General features: G+C 49.0%; 1 protein-coding gene across 1 annotated transcript; it reads right to left on the bottom strand.

The window, feature by feature from the left end:
• Positions 1-5,975: 5,975 nt before the first annotated feature.
• On the bottom strand, positions 5,976-8,083 carry C1ql2 (complement C1q like 2). Its single transcript, XM_008841406.2, has 2 exons — positions 7,327-8,083; positions 5,976-6,708 (listed from the first exon to the last, which is right to left on the bottom strand). Exons 1-2 carry the CDS (start codon positions 8,008-8,010, stop codon positions 6,529-6,531), a joined length of 864 nt encoding a protein of 287 aa, XP_008839628.1. The 5' UTR covers positions 8,011-8,083; the 3' UTR covers positions 5,976-6,528.
• Positions 8,084-10,872: the final 2,789 nt, after the last annotated feature.

Here is a 10,872-nt window from a genome sequence, read left to right as displayed (position 1 = left end):
CATGAGTTCCAAGCCTGGACTATATAACAAGATAATACTCTCCCCCAAATAAAAATAATTAGCTTGTATGGTGGTACATACCTATAATCAGGAACTTGGGAGGCGGAGCCTGAAAGATCAGGAGTTCAAGATCTTCCTCCTCTAGAAAGCAAATTGAAGGCCACCCTGGGCTACATGAGACCCTGCCTCAAAGTTAATTAATTAACTAATTTTAAAAATAAAGAGTTTGGGACGTAACTCAGTAGAGTTTTTGCTTTACATGCTCAAAGCCCTGGGTTCCATCCTTAGAACCTTATAAACTGGGCATAGAGGCCCATGCCTGTAATCCCAGCACTTGAGAGGTGGAGGCAGGAAGATCAGGAATTCAAGGTCATTCTCAGCTACAGAGTGAATTAAAGACCAGTCTGGTTTATGTGAGACCCTGTCTCAAATAAATAAATAAATAAATAAATAAATAAATAAATAAATAAATAAATAAGAAAAATCATACACTCATGTAGAAATCTTTCCAAGATTTACTCCTCTGGATCCTTCTGGATGCCCTCATCCATCTAACTATTCGTTACACTCATACAGCCATCAATTCATCTTCCACCCACTCATCTACTCATCCATCCATTCATCTATCCACTCATCCACTTACCCATCCATTCATTCATCCACCCATCCACTTCACAAATGTTTATGGAGCACTCACTGTAATTGTGGCGGGGCAGAGAAGGCGTTCCATAGTGGTTTCTAGGGGCATCAGGTCTTGCCTTTGTGAAGCTTACATTCCACAAAGATTCTTGCATGGAATGCTCTTCTTCTTTGAGAGAAATTTGAATACAGGGGTAACGGGAAGCTAAAGCATTCTTCAGGGAGTCTTCACTTCCATAGGCCAGATGTGTTCCCCAATTCTCACAGGGGCCCCTGGAGTGACCCTCCCTGCATGGACCAGCCCAATTCTGTGAGTTGCCTTGCATCTCAGCTGCACAGTCTCCAAAAACCAAATGTAAGAAGGAAGTATTGGAACTTTTACTGTTGTTTTGTTTTGTTTTGTTTTTTAGAAAGTCTTGCCATGTGTGATGGTGTTAACGGTCAAATCCACAGGATCTAAAATCATGTGGGAGACGGGCCCCTGAGCTTGCCTGTGAGGTTGCATCTTGACTGGGTTAACTAATGTGGAAAAAACCCATCTTAATTTTGTGGGACCATTCCCTGGGCAGGGGATCTTAGACTGTGTAAAACAGAAAAAAGGAAGCTCAGTACTAGCAGGCACCCAGTGCTCTCTGCTTAGTCTGTGGATGCAGTGTGACCAGTTGCTCTGGCTCCTGCTGCCTTGACTTCCCTGCCGGGCTGGATTGCACTTTGAACTGTGGGCCAGAATAAACTTCAGTGAGTCACATTTGTCAGAATATTTTCTCACAGCAACAGGAAAAGAAACCGAGATACTACACAACCTAGATGGCCTCTAATTGATGGTCCTCCTGCCTCAGTCCTCATGAGAGCTAAGACTACAGGTGTGTGCCTGGCAGAAACTGTAGTTTTATTTCTTTTGAATAGAGAGAGAGGTGGGGGGATAAACTGAGTATGGGGGCACACACTTGTAATCTCACTCAGGAGGTAAAGGCAGGAGGATAAAAAGTTTGAGGCCAGACAGCCACGTATGAGACCCTGTCTCAAAACAAATAATAATCAACCAAAGAAATACCGACAGTAGTTACATGCCTGTGATCCCCACAGGAAGGAGGCAAAGGCAGGAGGATCTCAGGTTGGAGGCCAGACTGGGCTCTGCAGTAAGACCCTGAACAAATTACATGTATTTGTGACAATGTCATAATAAGAGACACTATTTTGTATGCTACCTAAATAAAAAGTTAAACATTCATTAAATGAAAAGAAAGACAGATTAAAATTACTAATATTAATACCTAAAACAAGAAAAAAGTATGCATTCCAAGAATTAAAGTGCACAGGTTTATCTTTGACTCATAAAAGAATACACTTACATGGCTAAGACAGAAAATGGCACTGAAAAGGGCAGCTCACAGATTAACCCTCTTTTATTTTTGTTTCTGCTTCCAGACTTGATTGGCCAGCTAGGATATAGACGCTGACTTGAATGTGAGCTCTCAGATGAATATAAATATAAAAGATGGAAAAATTTTAAGTATAGGCTGATGATGGCATACATAAATTATTCATACATCAAATATATATGTTGATATGAGTATTCAGAAAATGTTTAACCAATAGAACCACATGATCAGGAAACAGAGGGGACCTGGATTTTTGTCTTGGAGACTGAAAAAAGCTATCTTCTCACACAGACAGAGGAGAGACATAGCAAAAGGCATAACCTATACTTCCTGGCCAGGTATGATCTTATGAACTTAGGCAATCATGAAGATGACCAGTCACACTGATGTTGACTTTGAGAAGAGGAAAGAGCCCTCCCACCAAGCAAAGTCAGCAGGTGCCCACCTCAGCTAAGCTCTGGTACCTGAAGGACACCCTCCTTGTCACCACCAAGAGAGAAGAGAAGAGCTATCATGACACATGGAGTACTTGGAGTTAGTGGCCTAAGGTCCCACTAGGCCATCAGCATTAACCCAAGGCCATCAACATTATCTACCCCAAGGCCAAAATGCTTAGCTCCATCCCTGGGAGGAAAAACATGCATCTGGTGGTCCTTAGGGAAGGTGACTTAGATAGAGGCAGAGATGAGGCTTCTTGTCTGACAGGCATCAGAGGAGAGTGGGAAGTATAGTCCCCATTTGTCCTCCCCCTCAGAGGCGTAGGAATTCTAGGAGGTGGACACACACTCTACGTGCAGTCACACAACAGAGTAACCTGGAAGTCAAAGTCAAATCCCAGCTACGGTTCCATGTCTGTGTATGCACTTGGGTATATAGATGGATATGTACAAATGTGTTCATGTTATGGAGATCACCAGTCAGCCTCAGATGCTATTCCTCGGTACCTGTCCACCTTGTATTTTTAAGAAAAGTTCTCTCACTGTCCTAGAGCTCATCAAGAAGACTAGAAGAACTGGCCAAAAAGCTCCAGGGATCCTCTTGCCTTTCCTTCCCCAGGGCTGGGAACAGGCATGCACCACCATGCCTAGCTTCTTAATGTAGGTTGTGGGGATCAAACTCAGATCCACTGTGTACATGCAAAGAAAGCATTTTGCCAAGTGAACCATGCCCTAGCCCCAGTTGCAACTCTTTTCTATTTTTTTTAAAACAAGTTCTCACTATGCAGTACTGGCTGGCCTGGAACTCAGAGATCTGCTGGCCTCTGCCTCCTGGGCGCTGGGATTAAAAGTGTTCCACCATGTCCAGCCTCCTAGTTGAAATGCTTGAAAGTTTGGAGACTTGGGCCAGTCCTGACTTTCTCTGAGCCTCAATTTCTCCAGTTTCCAAGCAGATAAAATAGTTCTTTGCCTATTTGTTGGCCATGCCTGTATGACGCTCCCAGCCCAGGAACACAGCTAGGAAAGAAGTTAGGAGATTAAAGCAACACTTTATAGTTGCAAGGATAAGTGCCTAGGATGAAAGGTTTCTAGTATCCCATAAATACCCCAAGTCTATGATGGTTCCATAAAAGTGGCTATAATGGAGACTGATCTCCATCAAAGCCTGTCCCCTTCTCAGAGAGTCCCTACAAACATGATGGGACTGTGCCCCCTCCAGCAGGCCCTGAGGAGACTGTCTGGTACCAGAAGAATAGAAGCAGAGACTTCTGGCTTGCTCTTACTGGCCTTCCCTCCCCTCCCGCTGCTCGCTCATCAATCCATCATCCTCTTAGCACTTGACACCTCTGGCAGAGCCTCCCAGCAGCACTGGCATTAGAATTGCAAGAAGCCTGGGTTGCCAGGGAATACAGATGGAGGAATCTCAGCTTCAAATTTGTCTAAGTATTGTGAACAGTCAGATGGAGCAAGGTATCTCCCCTGCCCTCTGACAAAGGGGAGGGGCTGGGGGTTTGGTTAGAAGTACAAATTGCTTCTTAATGCAGAGGCTAAAGCTGGGCTGGGCACCTCTTAGAAATTCCTCCATGCTCTCAGGAAAGCCACCGCTGCATGTCAATTTTAATTTTTGAAATTTAAACCGAGGGCTTTGTGTCTAAGCTCCATCTCATCAGAGGAAGGGGAGGAATAAGTCAAAAAGGATTAGGGGCCCCAATGGGGATTGCAGATCCATAGCAATTAGACTTCATTTGGGTTGCAGACATTTGGTTTTAATCGCATTTCAGGACGATATAATCAGCAAGGCATCAGAAAAATGATGCCCATGCAACTGTAGACTTATTCCTTGGTGCAGGTGGGCTCAGCTGGGTTTGGGCTCCACCATTAGTGGGGGTAGCATGGCATGGGAAGTTGGGGTTCTGTTTGGGTGTGGAACTGGGGAATGATAATTTTATAGTATTTTTTTCCCTACCTCTCTTTTGCACTTTAGTCTCGGACTCAACACAAGCGTGGTCATTGCTTACATTCAAGTGAATGATTAGAAAACATTATTCAAATAAATAAGAGTGCAGAAGGAAGTAGTAGCCACTGGACTTGAGGCAGCAAGATAATTGCCTTCTAAAGGAATGGCAGCTTTCAGCACACCCCCTGCACAATGTGATTTGCGGGTAGACTGCAGCCAAGAACATTTTTATACACTGCATTGGCATGAATGCAGGTACGTGTGTGTGTATGTGTGCAACATGAATTAAATGAAGATAACAATTATTTCCACATTAGTAGTGTGCAAGTGTACAACTTCACCTAGATACACAGGTTCCAGTGTTACCTTTGTGTAGTCTGTCTTTGTCTCTCTGACACACACATACACGCACACACGAAAAATGTGTGTGTGTGTGTGTGTGTGTGTGTGTATCTGTGTGTCTATGTGGACATGGGTATGCAATAATGCCCATGTGGAAGTCAGGGGTAACTTGTAGGAGTTGATTTTCTCCTTCCACCGCTTGGGCTATAGGGATGGAACTCTGTTACAGTGACAAACACCTTAACCCATTTAGCCATCTCATCATCCCACAAACATATTTCTTTTGAAACAATCAAAATGAGTCTAGTAAGGTCAGGCATGGTGGTGGCACACACCTGTCACCTCAGCACTCAGGAAGCTGAGGCAGGAGGATTGCCAGTTCCAGGTCAGCATAGGCTACATAGAAAAACTGTCTTGAAATTATTTTTTAAATTTAACTTTAAGATAAATAAAAATGCCCACTAAGTAAAAGATAACCTTTTATAGATAACTTACTATCTGAGCTGTTCTCAAAACAAAGGCAAAACAGTTAAAAAAAAAAAAATCCAAAACCTAAACCTATGAGTTGTCTCCTAACTTGGGTGTATAGCACACTTAAGGAAAGAGAGAAAGAAAAGACACCCCTGCCATACCACTTCAAATGGAAGGAGCCCACAAAGCTGCCACCATTACATGAGGGATAGCCTTTTCTCCTTTCCACAGAAAGCTGGATGATCCAAGACTTGCCTTAGTTTATCAGCTCTTTTCAGAGGCCACAAACCTATCTAAGGTGTGAATAGATAGATATTCCTGAGTGTGCGGTCTCTAGGGAGTGGTGGTTTCTCCTCAGGAGATTTTTGTCTTCTCTTCCTTTTAGGGTCCCTGCTGGCAAGTATCTCATAATTATCTCCCACTTTTCAGAGATAAGTAACTTCCTCCTGGAGACCTGGAGAATAAAGCCCTCCAAACTGTAGACCTCTTTCTCACCTGTCTTTCTCTAACTCAGGTCTCCTCCTCCCATCTTCTTAACTCAGGGCTGCAGGGCAGAGGGTGGGATGTTGCTCTAATTTCCCCCTCACCTTTCAGCTCATCCCAGGTGGCAGGGGCAGGGCACTGGCTGGAGAGAGGTCATAGATGAGATTACAGGCCTTCACAAAGGGAGTCTGGAGTCCGGGACAGGGGGCCATAGTAACAAAAAGAACAGGAGCCCATAGTCTAAAAACATAATTTAATGCATGGCAGAGGGTCTGAGTTCCGAGGGAGTTTGATGTGTGTGGCAAGGTGAATTTTCTGTTTGCTGGAATTCAGCTCAGGGATTTTGGCTGGTGGACAGGATAATTTGCACAAGTATTGCGGGTCACAAAAAGGGAGGCCCCAGCTAGCAGTGGGGTCCGGAACCTTTGGCCTGGGGACACCTGGAGAAAGGGGAGCTCCAGGAGAACTCAGGTTCTAGAGGGCCGCCTGTCCGGTCCAATCAGCTTTCCAGAGTTCTGGCTGCCCCATCACCAACCCCAGAGGGCTGGGGTTCGCGCTCAGCTCCCTACTCGGGTGTCTCCTCTCCCTCCCCGGGTTGGTCACAGGAACCAGGGACACAGCCTCCCCGCAGCAACGGTGAATCACAGACACACTGAGGCCTGAGGCAAAACGGGAAAGGCAGCAGGGATGTCTTTTTCAACGGAGATGTCAGGAAGTGTCATGAAGTCAAAGAGTGACCCTCACCAAAGAGCCACGTGCGCGCCCTGGGTGGAGATGGAGCGGCCTGAAGCCACCCCAGCTCGCGCCCTCAATGCTCCTAATCGGGATACAGGAGAAAGCCCGAGAATGTGCTGTACTTGTTGTTGTTGCCTCCGTGAGCCTTCCCTCCATCCAACTTCACATACACCTCATCGCCTGAATCCAGGTGCAGTACCACACTGTTGCTGGCGTAGTCGTAATTCTGATCCGCGTCCTGGGCGATGGCGCTGGCTCGCACCTGCAGGGTGAACCATAGGAGTGGCCAGGTCATGCAGGCACCTCTTCCCACGGCCTTGCCCAACCTCCTTGGCTAGTCCCTGGTCGGCCTTCTGACTGCGACTTCGGGGTCAACACTCCCTCCCCCTGCCCCTCCAAGCTCTCTTCCGTTTTCACCACCTCCTTCCCCATCCCACAGCCAGAGAATCACAGAAGGGTGGCGAGAGCTGGCTGCAGGGGCGCTGGCCCAGTGTGCTAGGGTTGAAACTGGGATTAAGACCGAGATGAAGGAAACTGGACGGCAAGGGGTGACCTTACCTGCAACTACGGAGCTACAGAAAACTGGGGTTTCCGAAGAGCCCAGAGACTGCAGGCGAAGGCTGCTGGGAGAGGGAGCCCAGATTGGGTTGCAGGGGCTCTGTGCACCCTTGTGCGCTACGTTTGGGAAAGGCAGCCCAAGAGCGCTGGGAAGCGGGATGCTATCTACGGTCCAACGCACACTTCATCCCCAGACTTGCTCTGGTGGTACTTGGTAGCAGAAAAGGGGATAGTTCCCCACCCGATTTCAGGCGTGGGTAAAGGTCTTCCACAATCTGTGGGACCCTAGCAAGGTAGCCGAGTGTGGGAGAAAGTCACTGACCTGCCCGTTCTTGCAGAGATCCGCCCACATGCTGGTTCCGTCGCCCCCGCGCATGAGGATGTGGTAAGTGAAGAAGTAGATGCCGCGCACCTGGCAGCTGAACTTGCCGGTGGTGGGGTCGTAGTGATTGCCAAGATTGGTGACCACGTCGTCGAACTTGAGCACCTCGTAGCCTTCGTGGGGACTCTTGAGTCCCACGTAGAAGGCGATCTTGGGACCGCTGAAGGCAGCGCTCAGCGCGCTGGTCACTTCGCCCTCCATGTCACCACCACCCCCGGCTCCACCACCCACCACTCCGACGCCACCAGCTGCGCTGGTTGTCAACTGCAGCCCCGGCAGCCCCGGCCTCCCCGAGTCTCCCTTCTCCCCGGGAGGACCCCTGGGCCCAGGCGGACCTGGCTCTCCAGGAGGGCCTCGAGGCCCTGGCTTGCCCGGTCGCCCTGGATCGCCCTTGGGTCCCTGGATAAAGGGAGGTGGAGGGTTGGCGCTGAGGTCCTGCATAACTTCTAAGGCGGCGGTGCTGGGTCCCGGCGGTGGAGCCTTGGCGCCCGCAGGGCCCCCTCCAGGAGCGACGCTGTACGGGTCACAGATCATGCGGCAGGTGCCCAGCATCTCGTAGTGCGCGGCGCCCGGGGGTGCTGCCTGCAGCAGCAGGGGCACCGCGATCAGGAGCCCCAGTGCCATGGCTAGGAGTACGCCGACGGCGGCCAGGCAGGCACGCCGCCGCCGCTGCCACAGCCGGGAGGCGACCGCCACCAGCTCTTCCTTTCCGCCCGGGGAGGTAATGGTGGAGCGGTGCGGGTGGCCCCGCTCTGTGCGCTCGGAAGCCAACTCCGCGGGTCCCGGACAAGTCCCCGACGTGGCGACCCCTGTCCCGGTCACCTAACTATTTCAATGAGAGATGTCCAGGCCTGGGCTCCGGTGGCCGCGGCTCTGGGGCAGATCGCTAGAGCCCAGGAGCCCGGCGCGCATGGCGAGGGGCGCACAGGACGAGCCCGGCGCTCCCGAGTCCCAGGTTGTGGCGGCCCGGAGTGCGGAGTCCCTGTGCGGCGTCCTAGGATGGTTGGGCGCTGCCTCCTGCCAGGCTGGGCTCGGCTGGGTTCGGCGGGTCGCGCCGGCACTAGCGATCGGCTCCGCGGCGCGCTTGGCTGGGTCTCTCGCTGCTCACTGGCTCCCGCGGTGAGGGGATCCAGCTACCCTGACGTAAGGAGATCCCGGCTGAGCAGCGGAGGCGGCAAAGCGGCCGCGCGCACTGCCATCACTCCGGAGACGGCGCCCTCAGTCATCAGCTCCGATCCCGCAGCGTCCTCCAGAGGTGTGCCTGCTGGCGGCGCCCGGGAGCCACAAGTGGGAACAGCCGGCCGCAGCCGCCTGCTGGGGCTCCACAGACACACCCACCCGTGGCCACACGCGCCTCCCACAGACCCACACGCACAAACACCCCACACACTCACACGTGGTCACGAAGGTGCCCAGAATTCGTGTCCGCAAGGACCTCCTGGGGTCACCTAATCCAACCCCTGTCTAAACAGGCCCAGGTAATAACCCTCCAGGTCCAGGTCAGCCTCAGCCTCCGGCTGCCCGGAGGGACCTTCTAAAAGTCTTAGGAGGAACAGAATGGCATCAGTCTTGCTCCTGGATGATCTTTCATAAACCAAAGGTTCCAAATTGTGAAAACTTCCACCTGTTCTTGGAAAGATGAGAGAGAGAGAGAGAGAGAGAGAGAGAGAGAGAGGACAGAGAGGAGAGAGGAGAGAGGAGAGAAAGGGGAGAGAGGAGAGAGAGAGAGGAGAGAGAGAAAGATCAGAGAACAACTTGTAGGAGTTTGTTCTCTCCTTCCACCGTATGGGTTCCAGGAATTGAACTCAGATTCTCAGGCTCTGTGGTAAGAGCCTTTGCCTACTGAGCCATCTCCCTGTCAGGAAGGAGGTCCCAGTGCAGAATCCACTAGCCTCAGATCTTTTCTTCCAAGCCAGTGCAGCTTGTCTCCGGAATAAAATGTGTTTGCAAACACAAACACTTGACATCCTTACTTCTTTTAAAACATTTTACTGGGTATGGGGGATTCAAATGCTCTATAAGGTAATGAGTTTCAGTTCAACCAATAAGGAGATACAGGGCATACCTGACTTTGTCCAGAAATATATATATATATATATGTGTGTGCATATATATATATATATATATATGAAAAGTAGATGGCTATGGATTGTAAAATATCCCTTGAATGTGACTGTGAAACTTTAGCACCTTAGTAACTGATGATGACAGAAACAAAACAAAGCAAAAAATCCCCCCAAACAGAGGGGCTAATGACTACAGTGCCACAGCATGAGTGATTTCTAGGGCTAGAAGACTGAATTCCAAGTCAGCTTGGGTTACACAGTGATATTCTGACTCAGGAGAGAAGAAAGAAAGAAAGAAAGAAAGAAAGAAAGAAAGAAAGAAAGAAAGAAAGAAAGAAAGAAAGAAAGAAAGAAAGAAAGAAAGAAAGAAAGAAAGAAAGAAAGAAAGAAAGGAAGGAAGAAAGAAAGGGAAAGGGGAGAGAGAGGCAGGCAGGGAGGGAGGGAGGGATAAAAAGGGTAGAGGTTAGAGGAAAAAACCAAGAGAATGAAAATTTTTTAATGAAAGGCCTTGGGGGGGGGCAACACAACAAGATGTTAAATTCAAATCTAGGCTTTCTCTTCCTCTACTTCTCCTCCCCTTCCTCCTCCTCTTCCCCTTCCTCCTCTGCCTCCTCTTCCTCCTCTTCCTCCTTTTCCTTCTCTTTTCTCCGTCTCTTCCTCTTCTTTCTTTGTTATTAGCTCATTTTCTTGTACTTTTCAATTTTAGTTTTATTTTTAAATTAGCATACAAAGTTTTAGATATCATAGCATTTAGATATAATAGCATTTTCAAACAAAGGGTGTTCTCATAGATTCACCTCTCCTCCCCCATGTACACTCAGGGGCACAGAGAGCCTACCCTCAGACAGATGTATGAATTCATCCTCTGGAACATCCCAGTTCCCCCTCCTGGGGTAAGCTCTTGTGAGCCCAAATTTTGAACCAGCTGTGACTCAGATTAGAGCAGAATTGCCTGTCTTCCTCCAATGCAGGAAAGCAGATAAAGAAAGAAATGGAGACCTTCCTGTGTGCTGGGAAGACCTTCACATCAGAAATGAGACGCCTCGGGGCTGGGTGTGTTGGAGGCCCTGGATTCCAGTCTAGGCAGGAGAAACAGCACCAGTGCACTGACTTTCTGGTTTTTTGCTCTAGAACACTGCACACTCTAGAGGACTATTGCTTTGAAGAGAATGATCATTTACCAGGCAGCATGCTTTTGTGGCTTAGTTCATCCATTTTTGTCAATCTGGTCCCTTCTACTCCCCACTTCCAGTCACTCCAGTCTTTCCCTTTACTGCATAAGCCTTAGCGTGGGAAGAGCAACAGAGCTTAGCCTGGAGGCAGCTTTATGCAGAAGAGAGGTAGGTACCTGCCATCCCTCAGGTATTTTGTGAGTGCCCTTTCCTTTATTCACTGATAAAGTCCTGTGGATTCATGTTCA

Source organism: Nannospalax galili, unplaced genomic scaffold, assembly GCF_000622305.1.
Source record: "Nannospalax galili isolate Female #2095 unplaced genomic scaffold, S.galili_v1.0 scaffold779, whole genome shotgun sequence".
Classification (NCBI taxonomy): Eukaryota; Metazoa; Chordata; class Mammalia; order Rodentia; family Spalacidae; genus Nannospalax; species Nannospalax galili.
The sequence above is the reverse complement of the archived record's forward strand: the minus strand, read 5'-3'. Positions and strand labels throughout refer to the sequence as shown.